Consider the following 23,995-nt stretch of genomic DNA (forward strand, 5'->3'; position numbering starts at 1 on the left):
CGTTTGGCAACAAAAGGCTCGTTTGTGTTATTTAATACAGGTAATGCCGTTATCAACTGGGATGTCAGGTTCAAGTGAGAAGTAGGACTGACAATTGGGCGAATTAGTAAGGGTTCTGTGTCAATTGAGAAGCTTGTAATTTAGAAACAAAGGAAAGGACGTTCATTGCTGGTGCACCATGACAATGACAGTAATTAAAAACAAAGGGGCAGTACGACCTCAAATGGATGTAGTAGAGTGTAGTGCTCGTTGAAGGAACTAAGAAAAACATGTCTCGTTGAAGGCGAGACATGTTTACTCATCGGCTGGTAACTATTGTGTTTAGGTGACCTCCTCCATGTGTTCGTTCAGGAACTGGATCATCCGCACCACAATCGTGGTTCTCCTGCATTCACAAGAGTCTCGACTTGCCCCAGTCTTTCTCCCTGCGGACTACAAGAACTGCTGTCCCTTACAGCACTCTAACGAAACGAATATTCAACAACTTGAATCAGTGAATACTCGAAGCGTATACGAATCGAATAGCACAGACATTTCGATGCGTATTCGAAATTTCGAATATTCGCACGCCCGTATTAATTAGCGGATAAAAAGGCGCGCACATTTAATTTCATTTCGAGCATTATTAGCGCGGAAGAACGCAACCATACCGAAACAAGTAAGCGCTCTCGCGCAGAACTTACCAGACGGAGAACCTTCTCTTGGGCATCATGCCCTTCTTTGCCAGGGCGTCCCGCACAGAGTGGTGCCTTCGCCGGAAAGCTTCCATGGCGAATAACGCACGCTGTCACGCTCGTATTTGTCACAGTGGCTGTCAAAAACAGTACGTCACTACTCGGACGCAGAAAGTCCGCCGCTCGCCAACACACAGGTACGGGCTAACTCTCCCTCCTCCGTGCTATGTTCGTACTGTTTGTCCAACGACACAAGACGATTGGTCCTTCACGGATGTGCACAGCACGAAGACGACGGCGACAGATCCGCGAGACTCCGTATCTGCACCCGTCCTTGCTCTGCGAAAGCCTCACTCGCTTTCTGGTGCGTCCGCGGGACACTTCGTTTTAGTGACGGCGCGTACACGTTGGGGGGAAATACGGCGTAAACAATGCCAGCACTACAGAAGGCGTCTCGCGACAACGCGAAGAGGAGACACGGTGTCGCGGTCCTTAGTGCGGGCGCGAAACACAGTCGCACGAAATGCGCCTAGGAAGTGAGTGCGCGTTGCGCGCGAGCGACAACGAGGGAAGCGAAACGCGTGTGTCCATCTTACGGGTCCCACAAGAAGTCAGCAGTCACTCCTGAGCGTCCTCTCCATCACACAGCGGGAGTGTTTCATTCACAAACACGGGCGATGACCTAGCAGTGTGCAGGAACATAACGGGGCTGGTAGAATCTAGATACTGCGCGCCTACACTTGTGGAGATGCGGAGCAGTCAAACGCTGGAGCTGTTCACACCAAACTCAAAACCGTGCCACGAGAAGAATAGCACTCGCACTCTATTCTTCACCAGAAGCGGAGAGGGAACGCAACGGGTCCTTGAGCAAACACGGACGATCGTCGAAGGCCTCGAACACTTTTCGCGAGCCGGAGAAACCAAACACTGGAAGGACAATGTCCCGGCACGAACTTGCCCGCGGATACGCGAAGGTACGGCGGGGTACAGCAGTGATTCAAAACGCGCGAGCGAAGGACGCGACAGCGACGTGAGGTGGATGGGAGAGGAGGGTGAATCGCTGAAATGACGAACGTATGCAGAGGGTGCGGAAAGCTACATCGGCGAGTGAGACAGAGGCGCGACGAACTACGAGAACTAGGCGACGACAATGGACAAAACGCGGCTCTTCTGCAGCTCGTGGCGACTACGGCTGCCGAGGACGTCGACGAAGCGGACCCTACCTCCTCCTTCTCTCCCTTGGGAGTGAAATCAGGAGGGCTGTCTCTCGCCCTCACACGGGCCCCGGGGCGGCCCCGCTTCGAGCGGCGTGTGGCTGAGTCAGAGAGACGAGTCCCACGTTGTTTTCGTTCGGGACGTCTTCGTCGCCGCGCGGCGGGCGGCTGTCAGTCAAGGGAACGAAGTCGTCGGGCGATCTTCTTGTCAGAAAGCGCTTCCGCGTGCGAGAGAGCGGCACAGCGGCGACACGACGCGCTGCTGGATGCACGGGCGCACTTCTTGCTGAAGGCAAGACAAGCCTTGTGCTATGATGAGATGTACCAGAGGCCTTTTTTTGTTTGTTTTTTTCGCGACGTAGATGTAAGACGGAGACGGCCTCTACTTACGCTGACCAAAAAGATAAAAACTTGAATCAGGTATACGGTCCTGAACACAAAGCCTTGCGATGGACTTAGCTGAGCGAACTAGATCGAAGAAAGTAATCTTACGCCCCGAAATCACAGTTTCGGAAGCAAGAACATCATCAGCCAAAATAAATTAAGTGCGAGAGTAATAGAGACGACCAGAAAAAATCAGTAAATTGGAACTTGAGAGAGTTTGAGATTCAGCCTTGTCGGCTGGCTCCGCCGAGGCGCTGTGTGATGGCGAGCTATTGCGCCCTACTCTAAATTATCTCACTCCGTGAGCGCTGGACGAAATTGTAAATAAAGCATTCTTAACATTTATCTCTAAAACACTTAAATGCTTTTGCAGCGCAGTAAACTGTGCCCTTGGTCCTAGTCTCTCCGACTGCGCCTAGCTAGCCGTCCCTGAAATCGTAAATTTCCCTCACGCAAAGAACAGCTTAATAGAGAAAGAAATATAATAGAAATACGCGCTCGATATCGAGCGAAAACACTGCACGGACGAGCTTTACACCGCTTTCCGTTGGGACGATGAAAGTAGGCTTTCTCCTCCAGGTGACGACCCGAACAATGAAGCTTTGTCCTTTCAGACAATAGGACGTGAAAAGGGTCACTTGTCGCGCACAGCTGCGGCCGATAGCAAAGCGTTCGTAACTTACTCCGAAGATGGGACGAGAGTAACTGTGCTCTTAGTATCTCAACCTCGCTTCCTCATCACTGACGCTGGACATGAAACGCTTCCTCGAAGTGACAGAGCACGAATCGAAACGAACGTAAGACAGCGGATTGGGTATATCCTTCAAAGACAAATTATGCGCGAGTTTTCGTGACCAGTCTTTAAGGGGAAAAGTTTCTCAAAGGACGAGAGAAAGCTGCTGGATCCCTGAGCACAACTCAAGCGCGGATTCCAAAGCAGATTCTACAGAAAACCTCGACCCTCGTTTTCACCGAAAGATCGGTGCGGTGCGAAAGCGAACCGGAGAGCGGGAACCCTCTTCGTGCTTCACACCAGGCCGACTTCTCCACAGCATATATTCAATCACCTAATGTTCAATCAATCTCCTTCCAATAGCCCCTGCCATGGACGAATCCTTAATATGCTAAATTATTTCGCCCATGCAAATCCTATACGCAGTTGAACGGAACGAGCAGGACCTCTAGTCTTGGAAGGGCGCCACCCTTAGAGAGCGGGTCAGACGGAAATGCTGGGAAAATTAGTTTTCTTTTTACAGTCAGTTAAGAAGCCCGTCTTTTCTGAAAACCCAGGTGCAGAAAACCTTGGACTACAAGACAAAGAACAACGAATCGCTCTCCTCGAGGAAAATAAAAGGAGATACTTATTGTGCTTTATCAAAAATAAACAGAAGGTTGCTCAAGCAACTTTATGTTTATTTTCTCTGAAAAGCTTACGGCCATGCGCCTTAGTCGCCATCAATCATTGTCGAGGTGTTTCGGGGAAACCAACCAAGCTGAACGGTTAGGATCGCTTGGATGCAACTTGCGTACGCGCGCTAAGGTCGATCGGCTAAATGATGAATAAGACAAAACAAACTCAAAGGGCGGATTTGACTGACAAGACAGCACTTTTGCAATGCAAGCGGAATATTTAAGAAAAAGTTGAAACTTGGCGCAAATGTTTGAATAGAAAACAGCACTTCTTAACGATCTCTTAAGCCACAGATCTCAACGAAAGGTACAAGAAATAAGATGGTAGCGAAAAGGCGACACGCACGCAATAGTGAATTGCCGGTGACGGGAACTACAGCAAGCAACGGCGAGGGGAGGCAGAGGTGCCGCTTCCGCGTACAGGGCTTGCAAGTGACAAGACGAAATGCGCCGACACAGTGGTCACATAGAAACGTCACTGACACTTCAGTCCGTGGAGCGACGACGATGTCGACGACAGCGTAGAGAGAGGGCCGACGCCGTTGACGCTGCTGGGGACGAGAGCCGACGACGACGCATCGTTGGTTCCGTCGACTCGATGCCCAACAACGTTCCGACACGCGACAATGTGCACTCGACGACTGTCAACGACGATAACGACGAGCGGCGGACGCGACAACGTGCAAGCGGCACTTCCGAAAGCGCGCGTTTACCGCGAGAGCGGAGGAGAGAGCGCGCACTTCTACGCTACAACGTCGGCGGGCGGGCGGACGGGCGCGAAGACGGGAGCGACCGCGTCCGGCGCAGTGGTTCCTCGATCTCCCCACGAGCGTCGAGGGGCGCAGACACGCTGGCGGCTGGAAGGGGGGCGACCGACGCGCCCGCCGCTGCGCCGGTCGGCGAGGAGCCAGCCGGCGCTGCGATCGAAGAAAGCCGGCGGCACACGGCGACCGATGCGAATCACCGCGAGCGCTATAGAAGCTATAGGTCTCGACATTGTAGTAAAACACCGAGCCATATACCTTCGCGGCGGTGCGTGCTTGACAGAGCACGATATATACGTTGTGAGACGCTTAGTGTAACAAAATGGCGACCCATTTACTAGCGCCAACTATCTAAGCGCCACGTGACATCGTGTTGCTGCCGTTCATCCTGTGGCCTTTGTGCAGGTGCTGATGAGTGCCGATGGTATATATTTTTTGTTTTCAATTATGCTTTTGGATGTTCCGCAATTACTGTCTTCATCCGCAGTGTTCGTTAACCATCGGCGTTCGAACATGTAGCTCTGTAGCTCTTAATGACATGCTACTCCTGAAAGAAGAAACGGTAACTGAAGTCAACAAGAGGCGAGATGCAAAATGAAATAGTTAGATGGCCGGAGTTAGGTAGAGGTGGTGGTGTCTACCAAATGCGAAGTAAAACGAATTCGCTTCTACCCGCCACCAGTACGTCACGAGCCAAGATCATGCTGTTAGGACGGAGCCAGAGGACCGCTGAAGCAGAGCCGTTACCACCCGTGCCTTTTTGATGGTTAGCATGGATATTGAAGAGGATGTTAGTGACATGTTGGCTATTCACTGACACATACAGTATGACTTTTTTGTTGCAAGCTATCTTATTAGGTCGCGATAGGAGAACCAGGCGTCCTTGGCTCAGGACATCAGTAATGCACGGTTTAGCAAGATCCCAGTGTAGATTTACCATGCTTTCTTATCAAGCGTCGGACTGACAGGTAGCGTTGCAAAATCTTGAACGACGTGGCGGACAGCTGGAAACATGTGGATCTTCAGCACTCAGGGGATAACTCAGCCGTAGTGTTAGCCAGCAAACACGGGTCTACAGCTCAAGAGTGAAGCTCCTAGCAAGGTATAACCGACAACATCAGCCTTTCAACAAACACTTTACAGAAAAAAAGCTTAGGAGAGTATTGCTGAGCAAATGCAGGGAATGATAACCGCGATAAACAACGTCCTTGGCTGAAACGACCGCCTGACTAACTCTTAACTGGGTATTGGAATCTGAAAGAAAGAAACAAAGAAACAAACAAGATAAATTAAGAGCGCCAAGACAGCTCGGAATTCCTGAAACTCAGCCCACGAAGTTTCCTTCCGGTTTCACTCTAGGCCGGGAAAAAAAAAAAGAAAAAAAAAAAGAAGAAGAAAGAAAGGAAACTCCTACTATACATTGTAGGCTCGCGACGCTCACTCGTAACTGCCAGCTATACGAGCGAGAACGGACGACCGCAAACCAAGCAAAAATGACACTCTTGTTATGCGTGCACGCCGCGTTTCGGGATTGTGACGCTGCGCCAGCCTTTCACAACGCGGCAGTCGTGGGGAGGCCATAAATGAAGAGGGACGGGGGAGGGGGGGGGTGATCTAGGAAAGAGCGATGGCGACATCGCGCGCCGCGCGTGCCGCTGGCTGTAAACGCGTGCACGCATATGCCCTCAAGAGCACGCTTCATATGCAACGATTAAGCTGAAGCGCTCATCTGAGAGGCGACCCACGCAGCACAACCATGTGGCCGAAGCTAGCTGATCAACAACCGTATGCGAGCCCATGACATCGAGGGAAAGTGAGAGCAATTTTCCGAAAGCAGCGCTTTTTCCTTGACTATAATCTATTTATCATTCGCGAGCGTCAACTGGGCAACAGCTGTTCGCAACGTTCGAACAATGTAGTATGTATGTGGTTAATCATGCGGGCATTTGGCGTTTTTGAAGAAGAACAAGGAGAACAATAACAGAAAGGAGAGAGAGAGAGAGACAGTAGAAACCTAGGCCTATATACCGTTGAAACACAGTTGTCGTCCTACAGTGACTAAATAGAAACGATACCGCGTGCTTCACTATGGAACGCTAGGTATGTATACTTGATGTATAAGACCATAGCTGGCTACTCAGCAACACCAGTAACTCACAGAAGGAAGTGAATCGTAGCGTCACTTCTTGTTACGCACAGACCCGTGTCCACTCACACGATCCACAATGTTGTCCTTCGCCAGAAGGTTGCAAATGAGGCGACTCGTAAAGAGAGAACCGGCGAAGCGATGCACCCTCTACATAGACGAGTCCTGCGCCCGACAATCGCCAAATACCAGGCGGTCCGCGCAACCAACCCCAACCCCGTATTCTGCCTGCTTGTTTAGCGCATAGAATACAACAAGCAGCACAACGTTGGCCATGCCAAGAGTGGCAAGGTCAGACGGACGCGGTGGGCGCATACAGACACGGCGCGTTAATCTGGCAGTTGTTAAAGGCCTTCCTTTTACGACCAGAAGACAGGCGCGCATTCTTCGCCTCGTGTGCAGGTTCTTCCTTGATATTGTTTCTCTTTCTTTTGTTTTTTTTTATTGCGATAGCAACTATATGGACACTTAAACCGGATTTCTGCCGTCGTCGTCGCAGTCGTCGTCGCCGTGAGGTTCCGTATAAAGTCCAAGGGCGATAAAATCGTCGCCGCGCGCAGTATGCGCGAGTGAAAGCGCGCGGGGGACACGCGCTATCACGGAGAGCGAACGCACGGCGGAAAGCAAACGCGACTGTCGCTCGAAAGGCCGTGGGGTATGGGAGGGAGGGAGGCGGGGCGACACTGTGCTGCGGCACCAAATGCTTATCTTGCAAGCGGGCGCAAGGGGAACTGGCCACTCAATCTCCCACGCGAAAGGAAGAAAGCGGGAAGGCAGCGCGGGAGGGAGGGGGGGGGGCGGCAGCTTCTACTCTGCCAACAACTTCGCTTGTACTTTGCCCGGCTGTGGCGGTCGCCCGCACCGTCTCTTAAAAGCGATCTCCGCACAGCTCTGACGACCTTTGTATGTGCCGTGCATGCGCCCCTCAGTTTCCGTTGAAGCGATAGACCGCACGAACCTTCACTCCCTGCGGCGGCTGCGCTTGCTGCCAGCGTTTTGACAGTCGTTGTCTGCGGTCATTCAGTGTGATCTATTCATGTTTGCTTGTGCGCGCTGACACCACGCTTGTTAATTGCTGTTAATTGCTGCTAATTTGTTCCTGATGCTTCGTCTGTGCTTTAAACAAACAATGCTTCACAATGTGCAGTGAAATAACGGAAGCTTGCTAACAGTGTTAATACGGATGTGAACATCATTTTATGTTAATGGCGCAAACGGCTGGCTCAAACTTTTAGCAAAAAAAAAAAGAATTCGATACTCGATTCAATTCGCATCTGGCACTATTATATTCATATTATATTCGGCCTCAAAAATTACTATTCGGGCACACTCCTACAATCGCAAGTTCGACGTAACAGTCATCTCTTTGCAATATTTATATGCATATCCCCATTATCTATTGCATTGCAATGTCTACCTTTGAACTTTTTCACTATAACGATACGTTGCAGACTTACATACCAGCGGAATCATGACGAGCGGTCTTTCATTTTAACAGGCACGGCAACCGCGACGGCTGCAGCTCGGTCTAACCATAAACTGCGCCCTGCGTGCGATCAGTGCAATCGATCAGTGGAACTGAAAAACTCCGGTCGCTCTTGAAACATGAAGGTTTTTTTTTTCCCTTGTGATATGGATATTTCAAACTTCAAATCGAGTGCACAGCACTATCGAACTTAAGTTCGATAATGCTGTGGAAAACGTCATATTGTAGCTTATTCCTAAGCAAAACATCCTAAGCAAAACTTCCTATTGTAGTAAATGTGACGCTTTAGGAAGGAGAGGAAAGAAAACTATTCTTATTAAACTTTATAACGTCAAGGGGGGGGGGGGGGCGAGGTCACGAGACAGAGAAAGTTCATATCGGTGTTTGGGAGTTTCCTTTGCGACGGAGACCCGCCGTGGTTGCTTAGTGGATATGGCGTTGGGCTGCTAAGCACGAGGTCGCGGGATCGAATCCCGGCCACCATGGCGCCCGCATTTCGATGGGAGCGAAATGCGAAAACACCCGTGTTCTTAGATTTAAGTGCACCTTATAGAATCCCAGGTGGTCAGAATTATTCCGGAGTCCCCCACTACGGCGTGCCTCATAATCAGGTAGGTCGTGGTTCTGGCACGTAAAACCCCATAATCTAATCTAATCATTGCGACGTAGAAAAAGTGGAATGCCGGTCGCCTTACAGCGTGTAAGACGTCCTTATAGTAAGGAAAGGAGTGTTTCAGAATCCGGGCCTTAGCATATAATACATAAACTCTGGCGTTGCTTAACTCTGATACCTAGCAGATGTTTCCGCGTATACTTAATACAAATCGCACTTCAACCCGTACGAGCGTTAATAGGTGTGAAAAAGGCCTAGATACTATAAACAAAAATAAACCAGGTCTGATTCCGCGATCTAAACTAAGCTCGTTGGCGCGCGACATCGCGGAAATTATGACGCACAGCGCGTTCATGCGCAACCATGGCACAGGCGTGTTCACACATGAGCGCGACAGACCTCTTAAATTATGCCCGAACGCGTGGCAACGAACTTCGATCTCAGAATCATATTCCGTTTATTTTTGGCGCGCATGATACAACTTGCCAGGTGTTTGGCGCAGAGAATACGGCCCATAATGTTGTCTTTTCTGAACTTCAGAATGAAGGTGAGAAAAAGGAGCGTCTCACTGCTTTAAAAACGCTCGTGCATGTACAACCGCAATCAAAATTTCCCACAACAAAAGTCCCCCCCCCAGCGGCGTGCCGAATAATCAGATCGTGTTTTCGGCACGTGAAACCCGATACATTTTCAATTCGTCCGCAACCCGAAATGAAACATTTCACTTGTATTTACTAGCACATATCATATACCGTATTTTCGCGCGTATAACCCGCCCCTGCATATTACCCGCACCCCTAACTTTGAACTCCACGAAAAAGAAAAAAAAAATAACCTTGCGCAACCCGCACGCTTATCCGAAAAAAAAAATGAGGACTAGGAAGTTACAACTACACGCAGTCATCATTTCGTTCTCAAAACACATTTCAAAACGACCACCGCAACGTTGACAGTGCTGTGAGATTCACTGCTGCCATCCGAGGCTTCATCGCCGCCATTAAAGACGTAATCGTCTTCGGAACCATCTAAGCTGTTCCATATGGCACATTTTTCGAAGCACAATGAAAGACTGCCGCCGAGACACACTCATGATGCCTAAACAAGGCTGGCCAACTGTGCAAACTGGCCGTATAAGAAACGGCACCTGACTTGTTGCAAAAACCGTGCGAAAAGCGTCTAACCAGACTAACCAGACTATGAATGTGGATCTGGCTATAACCTGTGTTGGCCTCTTATTGGCTTAACACACGTCGATGGCGATAGGCATGCGGACAATGCGGACTCTGCACGGCAGGCCACGCGTTGCCGTAAAGCCGACCCCCACCCCCTCCCTTCGCGAATATTCGCAGATAACCCGCACCCTTACTTTTTAAGCAATTTTTCTCAATATTTCGCGCGGGTTATATGCGAGAAAATACGGTAAATAGCGCCGTCATTGTACTCGTCCATTCGCATAGATACTGCTCACAGCACAGCCAACTTCGTCACTGTCTGCTGGCTATTGTTATAACTATTTGCGAGCATCATATGCCTGTTCTCCACCTATATACTTGCGGTTTGTCGAAGTGACAATATACATTTACCACTCCAGTGCGCGGGATGATGGCATCAGCTTGGAGGCCCATATTGATAGGAAAAGATAGAAATACATAATTTGTCTCAGGTGGTCTTAAAGGCTTTGGAGCAGTATGTATCATTTAATATAATAGGAATGGAAGCTGATGCTGAGTGTCCACACAGGACACCGCAGTAAAAAAAGAAAAAAAAACAGTTTTTAACTAATTATTCACTGCACAGCATGCAAAAAAAAAAAAAAAACAACAAAAAAACACCGCATATCCACGGGGTGAATGATGATGAGTGGGCGAAGCTCCGGAGGGAATCATCGGTAAACCGTGAATCTTCCGTGTAATTCGCTCAGTCTCGCCGCACTAAATCGAACGATTGACTTCCACCAATGACACGCGCCATATGTGACGTCATTCCTATTTTATAACAGCGCCCTTCATTATAATTGCACCATCTCCCGCTTAAGGGGACGCTAGCACAAACGCGTTAAAAACGTGCAGTACTCTAAGGGGAAGAGGCCACAGCGTCTTACGCAGCCGTTTACATATGCCGGAACGTGCACCGCGTTTGCCGACGCCATCAGCGTTTATGAATACGGGGGTAAGGCGGAGAGGCCACAGCGTCTTACACCATGCAGCTTCTTACACGGGCCGTAACGCGCTAGCACAAACGCGTTAGAAACGCGCAGTCTTTCGTTAATGTTGGGTATTTATTGCCATCGTGGTGCGTTTGTCCATGTGCGCTTCGTGTCGTAGTGGTTAGCGCCACGCGTTCAGAAGCGAGGGGTCCCTGGTTCGATTCCGCTACGGACACAACTTTCGGAATTTTTTTTTCTCATAAAAGTAGACGTGGCTACCTACTACTACTACTACTACTACAGAGGAGGGACAGACCCACACCCTAAGGAGCTTCGCCCCTAAAAAAGAAACATCAGTGGGTAATATTAGGCAATAACCACGCTGTAACAGATCCTGTCCCTACGTCGGCGTTGACTTGTGTGACATTAAATCTGTGACTCCTCTTTACTGTCCTGCATCGTCCCTCTGGGCATCGGGTTAAGAAGACGTCAAGGATAATCGATGCTTTCGCGAACCACTGGGCCGTCTTTTGCACCCTAGGATGACGTGACCTCAGGTAACGCAATGATCTTTGTAATTTGTAGTCATTTTGCGTAATAAAATTCACGAAAGCACACATCAACGGGACAGTTTCCTTCGTAGGAAAAAAAAAAACATATGGTGACCGGAGAAAACAAGAGAATCGGACGTAATCGAGGTTGATAGGACCAATACCCGAAGGGCATTGCGAAAGCGCTGAGCAATCTCGTTAGGGTACGCATGCAAACAAGAATCTTCAAACGAAAGCGGTTTATGGAGACAGAGCCCGGCGGCAGTGCTTCAGAGTCGAGCTAAGACCCAATCGCGGTGGGGCTTCTTTCCGTTGTTTGGCCTGCGCCTCCTGGATGGGAAGGAAGAAGCCCCAAAAGTTGCTATACCTCCACGAGAGCGCATTACCTGACCCGCGCAGCCCATCAGCCACTATTAAACAGTGCAGAGCGTCGCTGCATACGCGATTAGAGGAAATGGAGAGTCCTCTTATAGTGCATCTATCAATACGAGCGTCGTTCTGATGCCCGCTCAACGCATGTGTGAAATGGAAGAAAGACATCGGATGATGTTGGCAACGTCTGCTGAGAAATAATGCGGGCAAATGTTTGCTGATTCGACGTGAATACATCATCGTCGTTGTTCGAAAGAAGAGCGCAATAATGCCATGTACCAGTTCTTATACCAGCTAAAGAAAAAAAAAGAGAAAAAACCAGACGTGGGACGCATGGGCGTAGCTGAAAATGTAACGAGCAGTCGCAAGGGAGGCTGGATAGCATTAAAAATAAATTGCCGGGTTTAACGTCCAGAAGCTGCACGGCGGCCTGCGAGGGTCACCAAAGTGGACAGGGCTCCAGATTAATTTTTATCAACCTCAGTTTCTTAAACTTGCACACAAAGCGCGGTATGCACGAGCTCTGGGAATCGAACCAGCGACCTCATGCTCAGAGCAGAACGCCGTAGTCTCTGCGCCACCACAACGGATGTTGGGTAGCATCGGATGGCATATCATATTCCGGGCTTGGATGAGGAAATATTTTTTTACGTCTGAGAGGCGATGGAACGCGAGGGCGCGGATTGGATTCCCAGCTGAGACGGCCGAATTCTGATAGAGGGATGAAATGCAAAAAAAGAAAAAGACAAAAGAAAAAAAAAAAGGAAGCGGCGCACCTTGCTTCGGTGCCCCTTAAATAAACCCAACTGGTCAAGATTATTCCGTAACCATCCACAATGGCGTCTTTCATAGCCTACACGTTGCGTTGTCACGTTAAATGCCATAATCAGCCGGAAAGCTATTTGTTCGTAAACACTTCCCGAGGCTGCCGGTTGCTATGCCTAGCTTTCCTTCTGGACAAAAAGTGCTTCACCGGCAAGCATGCGATTTTGGAATGACACCCTCGCTTCATCGTCTTTTCGATGGCAAAGAGCTGGCGACGACACCAGCGTCACCTCAAGATAATTGACAGCGCCTATGTGTCGCTTCTTCGTCGCTTCATTGACCCAGATCTGACAAACGAAAGAAGTTCGGAGACCCCACGCTGCAGTTGGTCATCGGTCGTGCTACCTCTCTAAACGGCAAACAAAGAAGCTCCCTTCGAGGTAACAGCAACCACTGTATTTTTTTTTTTTGGAAGCGGTAACGACTGTCAAGACGAGATTCCTCAAATCGCTACAAGGTGGCCGTTTTCGGAAACCCCACTAATTGCTGCGAATAGCCATTGCCGACGACTTCCGTGGGGACAGCGTCGACTCAGGTTTCCCATGCAATTGCCTCTTGATTGCATCGTAGGTGGCTTCGAAGGTTGGACATCAAAGGCGGAATCCGGCATGGTGGTGCGACATCATGAGTGGAATTTTGCGAATAGTTCATCCCTCGTCGAGCAAAAGAGGGAAATCCACTGCTGAAAAATGGAGCTTGAGTATGCATGGTGTAGAGTGCTCAGACACGTAAACACTCAGACATGTAGCTTGTTCCGACAGTCACAGAGCCCTTCTTGTGAACTCAAAATGTAAATTCGTACATAAACTTGGTTTTATCATCGCTCGGACGTTGCTCTGGATCTCTCTTTCGCCCGGCACCTGGCACGGCACTAGCCGTATAGCCACTCGGACCTCCAACTTCGCAACACGGGTTAGCTGCCACCTCAATCGCAAAACTATTTTGCCGGTTTAGGTTGTTATACGAAGTGCGAGCCAGTTTATAATGCTGGACTCTCAAAAACCATTGCTCTTGGTAGCCGAATACAGCAAGTTTACCTGGGCACCAGGGCAGCAATTACAAAGCCTGTGATTTGTAGGAACTGTGTCAACGGCCGAGAGTTCGGCCATAATCTATGATTACATTCGCTACTATGGTTGCTTGGCGCCCCGTTCTTATTGATGAACTCAAAGATCATCCTCACCAAACCAAGCTGTAAAAGCTGATTAGAACGGTGCCAAGGACCAAGCGTTTTTCTTTTTTATTTTTTTGCTGTTGGAAGAAATCCGCTTTTAGTGCGCGGCGACGGCACAATAAAAACGGCCGCTGTCCAGATCGTGACGTGTCATCGCGGCAATAACGTCTCTCGGTGACAGTTGCTATGAAAGGAAAGCTCTGTGTGATTGCGACCACAGAATCTTACGAGTTGCTGCGATTGATGCCCTTTTCGCTCGAGATACTGAGTGCTGCTGGAGACTACGAAACTTGAACGGTCATACTACCGGTCCAGTAAGCCCTCTTTCAGCGCTTCGAATAAAAAAGAACAACGTACTGAAATTCAACTCGTGCTCGTGAACCACTGCGCTGCACCGCATTTTAGTGAGCTGAGAGGCAGTTCTTACAATATCCTTCCAATACAGGCTCGAATTCGCGTGCGCGGAGCAGCAGATATGCAGAATGGCAGGCCTTCCGCGACAGCTGCGTATACGGCAAGCACAGGACTAAAGCCAGATCGAAGTGGGCGTCTACACGAAACTGTAGCCATACATCCCATAAGAGGACAAAATGAGGTATATATATATATATATATATATATATATATATATATAGGTGATATGACCCGCCGGGGTGGCTCAGTCAGCTAAGGCGTTGCGCTGCTGAGCACGAGGTCGCGGGATCGAATCCCGGCCGCGGCGGCCGCATTTCGATGGAGGCGAAATGCAAAAACGCCTGTGTGCTTGCGTTGTAGTGCACGTTAAAGAACCCCAGGTGGTCAAAATTAATCCGGAGCCCTCCACTACGGCGTGCCTCATAATCAGAACTGGTTTTGGCACGTAAAACCCCAGAAAGAAGAAGAAGAAGATAGGCGATATGTTACACGCAACGTTAGGCCCGAGTGCGTCCACCAGCGCGTGATCCGTGCTTTCTCTGTTCGTTCTTGTCTCGTTCGTTATACATGCAAGCCGAAGCTTCCCTCTTAGCTATGACCCACAAACCAACTAGCTATGGCGCCCGTTCGAAGCCTGCTGATCCCCGGAAGAGCGCACAGCGTTCGTATTGCGCTGCTCAGGTCTCAGAGATGGACCGGCGAGCAGGAAACGTCTTCAGGGTTGTATACGCATTTAGGGCCACATCGTAAATGGTGTTGCTGCATGACCAATCGATTAGGGCAAGCGGGTTCCCTTTTTCCTATCGTTTTTCTCCGCCACATCGGCCTCGCTCGCTGAGATGAATGTTTGACGGCATCCGTGTCTTCTGACGTAGTTCTGCGACTTCGCATAGATCTCTCGCTGTGCCGCTCAGTCAGCATTGTTTCTTCTTTCGCCTATCTATCAAGTGACACGCAAGCGCGCTTTCCTTTTTTTCTGCGAGAAGCAACGAGAACTAATAAAAGGCCAGATTTCAGAAGCAAACAAAGCAACATGCTGACGAGTCAAGCATAATATTATTTAAACCTCGCTATCTCCTACCCCTTAGGAGAGGCAATGAGAAATCTATTGGCATAATGAATAGGATTAAGCGCTAACTTGAAGGTAAGAACGGAAATGTAAACGAGTAATTAGCACAAGTCTCGTTTCTACCGAGTTTCTCGTTCTAAGATTCCCGCTAATTGATCTTCACTTGACAGTATGAGCAAACTGGCTCGACAACGAGTAATCATAGGTAAACTACATACGCTCTTTTATGACGCAGGTGAGCAGTGCGGGCAAAACAGGACGTCGTAGGTACTCCGGATAAACCAGTTGCATGATTGTGACCCCCAATGGTCACCATATAATCTGGTTACACGAGTGTCGGCACATTTCACAGCAGCGCGGAAATCACGCGTGCACCAATGACAGCATCCCCAGCAACATGTGTAGAAAAGGAAGTGAATAACTGTACAGTAAAATGGTAGGTGACGCACATTATAATTACCAGTTGCCACCTTTGGCGAAACAGAAAAAGAAACCCTTTGCTTGTTAGTTAGCTGTACTAGCCAGCGCAATATAATCGCTGTAAATATGCAAATAAACAGATCAAAATTTTGGTCGAAGTCAGGGCGTGCAGCGTGTATAAGAGTGGAACGATGCGTCGGCTGCAGGTGTACTATAGCGCATACTGCAACTCAGAATTTGAGGCAGCTTACCCAGGCTTCGCGGAAGTGCAGCTTCCTCGCCAGCTTCCGCACTCCATAAACATCCGACACCGATAGCACGCACCCCGAAAGCGGGCATCCTATTGACATGAATCTGTCATTTACTATCAGCCTTACTGTAACACACTTACTTTGCCTTTGCGCCAACACAAGAGAAGTGTACTCGAGCGAGCGCAAATCACGCCGAGTATAGCGCGCTTCGGCTTGGGGTATGTTTTCACTGCGTCAACACCGTTCCGTCACCTTGAGTTGGGGGCAAGGATGTGTACGGGCGGGACATCTAAACTTGTCAGCGTTGACATGCATGAGGTGTTTTCTTTCCCGACGAACCAAGCAAGCAGATAGACTCACCTGCACAGAAGAGAAAAAACGAGCGCAAATAGTTAATGACATATCAGGTAAGACGACACACTTCAATATGGTACAGACGCGCAAAAAGTGCCCGAATGCGACTTTCCAGTACAGTTAGCGCTCAAATTTGGGTGAACGAAGGGTTTGCAGTTACATGTTGCCAAAATTGAATGTTCCTTTTCTTCTTTATTTGACCATCCCGAAACATACGCCACATCTTGTGGGTACGAGCAACTGGTCCTTCAGAAGCAAGAAAATCTAAAATGACATTGTGAGTTCTTGCGCCAATAGGTATGCTTTGGAGATGCTGACTCACACGCATTTAGAAAACGCCATATACTTTTCGTTCTTACATTTAGGTAATCGAAGCTTACTTCTGCGAAATTTTATATCAGACTGCTGGTTATAATACATTTGATATCAACTGTATTGCTTTATCCTGTTTGCTAAGCTGTGTTAGCATAGGAAACGGTTCGCTATCGTTCCCTCGTGTAAACAGGAGAAAAATATAATAAGAATAAGGAAAACAGTACTAAACCTGAGATGAATAAATGCATAGCATCATGCATACCATGCAAATATTTCCGAAGTAGCAAAGTCATAATTTATTGACAATTCGGAAAGGTAAGAAAGCCACGGAGTGTACTATCGGCACAACTTCAAACGCGAACAAGTCGAAAACAACGGAAATAGGTCTCCAGATTTGCCTACATTCGTAATGATGACGTAATTCAGGCCTCAAAACGTCCGTTCAGGACTACACCATGCTTAGAAACCGGCACAAAGTGCTTGCACATTCTACTCCGGTGTTAATTACGCGTGTCCGTTGTTTTTTGCTCATATTTCAATTTAGTGCTGATAGTATATACTTCACTTTGCTAATTTACACCTTCCTTGTGCCACAATTTGCTGTGTATACATTTTTGCATCAACAAGTTTGCTTATGTAATACTTGGACATTCACTACTGAAGCGTCCGACCTATAGTACCGGCCGTCGGCTGAAGGACGCCATTACTACCGTAACCTCCTCGAATGCTATCCTTTTCTTGTCTTATTATAAAAGCTACGAAAACAAGTTCATTAAAAGAGCAAAATATGGGCACCGCTGCAAAATACGCGCTCTCGGAGCTCACAGCAAACAAGTGCGGCTACGTTTTCCAGCCGGCAAAATAATCAGGCTTTCAACGTCCCGGTGACACCCGAGGTGGAGAGAGTTTGTTTTTCCAGCACCATAGCTCCGTCGTTCTGTACATGTCCGGCGAGTGCACCGTCGAAAACAAGGCCAAACGAATACAGTAATGTAGAAAAAGTGCTAAACGGTGCGAAACGCGTGATAAAAACACCAGCACAAGGCGCCGTAAGACGTCGTCGTCGTCGCTTGTCGAAAACACGCCATGAGGCGGCTGCTGGCCAGTCAGGCGGGAGGTTATAAATCCCCCCACCACGTGTCCGCGCCCGGGCATGCGCGAAATCCACTTTACTAGATCCGTACAGCTCTCGCTAGAAAAAACAACGCAGCATAGAGTCCAGTCGTGGAACCTCGCCGATAGGGTCTTGGGATCTCGTGAAAATACGAAAAGAAAGATATATAGTATATATGTAGATATGGATTACAGGGGCTGAATGCGGGGCGCAACGTCATCATCGAGCCCTCTCGAAGATTCGCACTTCTTCATCGGCCGCCCTTTCATTCTCTTCAGCCTGGCAAATCCACGGGCGCGGACGTTCGAACGTCGATTGCGTGCTTGGCAGAGACGGACGCGATGAACACAATGACGGTAAAGCAGAGAGAACGAAAAAAAAGACAACCTTTTCAGCGTGACTTTCGATACCAATACAGGGCACATACGATTGGAACATCTTTATTTGAAAACCTTTATCCTCTCAGCCTGTCGGCGCAGCAAAGAAAAGCCGCAGATAATTGTAAAAAAATAAATAATAATAAACAGCTCCCGCCTGTCGGCTAGGGATGTGCCGAATCCGCCAAGAAGAAAATCCTCTTTGTATCAGACGTAAAGCGACGGCCAACGGAAGCACGAAGTGTCGAACAAGCACAAACGTCCTTGGTAAACCAAAAATACCTCGCGGTAAGCTTTTTTTCTTCCCGCTTTAGCCGTCTTTCCTTTCAGTCGCCGTTCACTTGGCGGCTTTTTTCTGGGATTTAGGTTGATAGTCGTACACGGCGTCACGGAGATGAACGCTTCTAGCAGACTCACCTTGTATAAAACGCATGGGGTCGCCTAAAAACTATCGCGCAAAATGACTTCAGTAACGGAACCTATAAAAACAATTCCACGAAACTATCTAACAGAGACGATCTGCTGTTCCCAACACGTTCGTACAAATCCTATTTAAATATTAGTTAAGTAAAAAAAAGCCAACCAGCCGGCTTTTTTTCCCACAATGCGTACCTACCGAAGAAACTTCTCATGTGAGCATGGTGTGTACAGATATATGACGTGCATCCTGAAAAACTGCCGGAATTAAGGCGAGCCACGTTGCTTCCAACTCCAGAAGCGTACTTCACGCAAGCAGAAATCCTCGCGTGCAATATCTCACGGGTAAGCGAAAACGCACAAAAAAACAACAACCCTAAAACATTATTTAAGCTCTACTTACGAACGGGTTAATTAACGCATGGCATCGAAATTGCAGTAGCGGGCACATCAAGATTGTACGGCGAGAGCATGTTACGTGCGAGAAAACCTTCACCAGCATTTGTGTCATGCGAATTGAATTCTTGAGTATGCCGTGCGCTAGCACCATTCCTTGCCCAGTGCTTTTCATCGTTAATGGCACAGGATAAGCATAGTGAAAAGACGCCAGAAAAGTCTGGGAATGATAACACATATGGAATCTATGTGACTTGTTTCGCCACCGGACTGCCTCCACCTGCCTACAGTCGTTGAAATGCTACCAAAGCAGTTTCGTTAAACACCTGGCAAGCGCTCTTTCCAACTGTACTACACTGAACCAGAAATGTAAGGCGGAAAAAAAAAAAAAAAACTTCATTTTTTTTCTAGACGGAGATGACTATTTGACCTTACCGGGCGCCGTTGTGATTATCTCCCGTTTGGCCAGCACACCTCTTTACGAGCTGTCTTTGCATGCAGACAGCTTTGTGATTCTGAACCCGGACGCCTAATGATCGTCGAGCGTAGGCGCCGTCGATAATTCCCCAGAGGCCTGGCCGTCAAGTCAATAGCTATTGCAGTTCGCTAGCAGACGAGCACCGGTCAATTTCAGACTGTTATTACGCAACAAATAACAGTTTTCTTACGCAAGACTTTGGAGAAAAATGTAAACAGGTTCAGCTTATTTAACATGACATTTAACAGGAGCAACGGGTGCAACCTCTTCAGCTTTTAGTTGATGGCAGATGCTTACAGGTTCGTCAGCACTGCGCTACTAGGCAATTAGGCATCAAGTATATTTACTATTCTCGTATGCACAGATGAGAAATTTTCTTGCTTTCAGAGGCTTAATTTCCATCATACGACAATAACATTTTAAAGGCTTTCCTTGTTTTAAAAGCGGCGAGTGCTTCAACATTTTATTTTCCGCCTGTAAAGCTTGCTTCTCTGAGAAGTAGTAAAGTCAAGCGGAGGAGTTGAATGACAAGGAAAAGACTCGGAGATTACGTTTATTCGAGTCCTGAAGAAAGATAAAGGCGGTTCCAAGGGTGGAAGCAAGACAAAAAGAACGAAGCGACACAATCGGGAGGGGGGCACGGGGGGTGATTGGGACAGACCGTTAATCGATAACGTTAGTAGCAAGGCAGGAATCCGTCACGCGAACGAAAAGCGAAGATGCGAGATGCACGATACGGGCGGGTGCATTGCGCGGAAGAAGACAATGTGCCAGGTTGAACTGCACTGCGTGTGAAATAGCCATTTCACGCGAATGTGCAGAATTATGCCATAAAGAAAGAATAAAGCACCCAACTGCCACTACCACCTAGGATATCACCGTCGAACTGTAACTTTCGCTGTGAAGTGCAAAGTTAAAAAAAAGATTTAGACATTTTTTTTCCAATGTAAAGACAAGTTTAAAGAGTACATATCCCCCCAATGTTGCTCAGTGTCTATGGCTTGGCTATGGGTACTCTGAGCAAGAGGTTGCGGGTTCAATTCCTGACAGGGGTGGTCACATGCTGGGGCGCTATAAAATAAAATGATTCCAAATTGTTTAATTCCAAACTCCTGACGTCAAATGTATGTAACCACCGACGCAAGCATCGGGCGGTGACCCGCAGCGTTGTCTGAACAACCCAATCAAACACTCTCCTCGTTTATAGGAGGTCACCTTTGTTCGCTTTCAAAACCAATAACATTGTCTACACTCAGCGGTTTTTCTTATCTAATTGGCTGACAAGAAGCGAGGAGCACGCTCTAGTGGAGAGGGTTTCGATGGGGCCGAGCCAGCGCAAAAATAGATAACCGCATGAAGAGGGTGGTGCCGACTTCTCCGATTGGTCCGCTTCGCCTTACTTTGCTTGCGGTGGCTGGTCGAAAATCGCGGCGGCGTGAAACGGAAGGATACGAATGCCGCTAAAACGGGTCCTCAGCAAGGAAGGGTTGGCAGAGCGATGTCATATGCACGCCGAAAGGGCTCGATAACGTTTTACTGCAACGCAAAAAGGTTTATAATGCGCAAATAAATACATGCTCACCGATAGGTGCGAGTAGCGAGGGCCTGAGCGATCGGCGGGCAGCCATCTTCTATTCCTTTCGTAACGGGGCAGTGTGTGGCTATTCAGAAAAATTTGCAGTTTAGTTCGGCGTATTAATGCTTTTTTTTTCGCGTACACGTCACTTTGACGTGGTGAGTTTTTGCAGTTTTGTGAGGTCGCGTGACAGACAGGCGAAGTGGGCGTAGCCAGAAAACATTGAACCAATAGCAGAGGGATAATGGTGAAACGCCGTCAAATCAGAAATGATTATTTTTCTTTTGTGTGGTTTAATCATGCATAATCAGTGTGTACACGTCATATCAGATGGGGAGCTATCGCGGTTTTCGTGACGTCGCCTGACAGACCGGCGAAGTTGGGAGTGGCCCGAAAATGTTTTGAGCAATCGTGGAGGCTGATTGCAGAAATTGGAATCAAAACAGTTTGGAATCGTTTTACGTTATAGCGCCCCTGATGCAAAAACGCTCGTGTACCAATCTGAGAGAGTACATTTAAGAACCGCAGGTGGTCAGACGTAACACGTAGTTCCCCACTACGGCGCTCCTCATAACCCACTGTGATGTTTAGAAACGTTAAAACGTGCCCCCACCCCCCAGAAAAAAAAAGAACAAAAGGTTAAATTTTGGGGTTTCACGGTCCAAAACCACTTCTGATTTGTAACATATCAATTAAAACTTCTGGATCGGTACCATTTTTCGAGATGTCACGTGGCTCTTTATCGGTCATTTACGCAGGAGACTACTTTATTTTTCGCAGAAATGGGCATCTTTGCACAAAAATTCAATGGTAATGCCACTTGATAAAGCTCTTGCTGCGGATGAAATGCAGAAAGTGTCTTGGGAGCAGAATATTCGAGCAGTAGTTGCCTCGCGGCGAAGCAGCTTAATCAACTATTGTTGTTCGCTCTCCTGCTCTCGTGCAAGGCACAGACGTTTTCATGAATTTTAGCACGTTACTCTGAAGTGTTCACGGCACCCTTTGTAGTATGAACCACCCTTCGTAGAACTAGAATGGTCGATTACGCTTCGCGTAACCCCAAACGGCCGCTCGCCGACCTTCGTCGGCCATTTTGAGTAAAGCCGAGAAGCTGCGAAGCGCGCAACGAGAAAGCGTTATATCGCAATAATTTTTAATATGGCTTCAGTGGTAGCCGAGATAGACGCAAATGAAATTTCGGGAAGCCATGGTACAATGCGACGATCGACCCTCCCTACGCAGTAAAGGCTCCCTCTCGTCGCCGCTACCAGAACCCGTAAGGGACCACATTCCTTTCCTGCCTCTCTTCTGCCATCGGTTTCAACCCCCCCCCCCCCCCCCCCGCCCCCCTCCCCCCCCCCCCCCCCCCATCCCACCCACTCCAATTTTTTTTTTTTCGTTTGGCACGATCCTCGCTCTTGGGAGCTCCGCCTCATTTCTTTTGTCTGCCAGATTGTCTTGCTACGCTGCGCATTTCCACAAGTGGTTTTGCGCACTCTGCGTTACGCGGGAATCCCCGAGTTGTTGGCGCTGCTGCTGGAGATTTGTGCGCCGCAGGCGCCCAGCGCGTGGAGGCGCCACACGCTTCATGTTATATCGCTGGCGGCCCAATTCACTCTTTCGAGAAGAAGGACCCACACGTATTTTTAGTTAGTTTGTTTGTTTATTTGTGTTTTTTTTCTTGGTTGGATGAATTTTTTGTTTGTTTGTTTGAATTGTCGGCTATTTTCGCGGCGTACATCGGTTTAACGCTTTGCCGATCGTCACCCCGTGACCTACCCACTGCGCAGATTCGTTTGTAAAGCCCAAACCTTATGGGGGGCCGTTAAAAAAAAGCAAGGGAAGTCCCAGGCGCTTTACTAGAAACTAATTAAAAGAACTAGAGCATATAATTTTGCCCAATATGGTAGTTCAAAGGTGAACTATTACCGCGGCGAGATGTCCAGGCGTTAAGCATTGTCGCAACGATCAAAGCACGAAACTGTAAACGTATTGAACGCACGTTTATCTTACGTGGGCAAAGTTCTGTGAATCTGTGCACAGACCTGGTTTACTCATTGACCGGTTAGAGTATTTCAGCATACCGATACCGCCTTTCTTCATCTGCGCACGCGCCGTAAGCGCTGCTTATGCGCGGATTCAGCGGCACGCTGTTTCGGTAACAGCAACGGTAACGCGATAACGGTAGGGCGGTAACGCTATCCTAATATACTATATCGACCGACCAACAGCCCCTGTATTTGAGACCAAAGAGCGAGCACATCTCTCAATAGGCATCGTTTGGCTTTCCGAAATTGAAATGTCTAACGAGTGAAATGACAGTAGCCGACCTCGCGTTTATACAATGTTGGCACTGACGTGCGTATATGCCGCGTTGTGCGCAGTGCGGCCACACAGTCGCGGTAGCGCACGCAGTCAGCCACCCGTTACGGCTCTGCACGCGTCGTCATCATCACGGGGGTGGCGCAAGAGACGTCCCCCCCTCCCCCACTGGGACAAAAGAGCAGCGCGCCGCGTCGTCCTTTTCTTCAGCGCCGCTGTGGCGCCGTCACGTCACGACGCGGGCGATGGAACACATCGCTCGCTGGCCTTTTTTTTTTTTTTTTTTTGCTCAACCATGACCGCTCGTGCGCGGCGCTTTCACTGGCAACTTCATTGTGTAAACAGTGACGCAAGGCGCGCGGGCGAGAAATCAGCAATAACGCGCGAGAGCGCCAACCCGAGCTCACGCCCTCGGTTCTTCTCGCGCGTCTTTATTTTTGATCGTCGCGGATTCTGTTACGACAGACATGCTCGCATTGTGAAATGTGCACGGGTGAAAGCATCGAGCGCAGAAAATGGGGAAGGAAACTGAACTCGAGCGCTCGTTGGGCCCCGTATAATTTTTCGTTGGTTTTTTCTTCTTCTTTATTTTTTCGACTGTCTTTCATTATATTTTCTTTATATCACATTTTCTTTCCTTATCCGCGAATTTTTTTTTCTACACATAGACAGTGCCGCTCTGGGCTCTTTCGTCCGTGTTTTTTCCCCTCTAATATCTCGTTTTGTGTTGACA

The 23,995-nt window shown here is 48.5% G+C and overlaps 1 protein-coding gene across 3 annotated transcripts in view; it reads right to left on the reverse strand.

Annotated features, from left to right (window-relative positions):
- LOC119437141 (rap guanine nucleotide exchange factor) overlaps positions 1-23,995 on the reverse strand; it is a 598,134-nt gene that overhangs the window by 399,794 nt on the left and 174,345 nt on the right. The window contains exon 1 of one of the 3 annotated variants that reach the window (XM_037704210.2): positions 684-4,487. The exons of the other annotated variants lie outside the window; for them this stretch is intronic. Within the exon in view, the coding sequence (XP_037560138.1) occupies positions 684-769 (86 nt within the window). The 5' untranslated portion in view covers positions 770-4,487. Of the gene's footprint in view, positions 1-683; positions 4,488-23,995 lie in introns of those variants that run through there. 3 annotated transcript variants of the gene reach the window in all.

Source organism: Dermacentor silvarum, chromosome 1 (assembly GCF_013339745.2).
Source record: "Dermacentor silvarum isolate Dsil-2018 chromosome 1, BIME_Dsil_1.4, whole genome shotgun sequence".
Lineage (NCBI taxonomy): Eukaryota > Metazoa > Arthropoda > Arachnida > Ixodida > Ixodidae > Dermacentor > Dermacentor silvarum.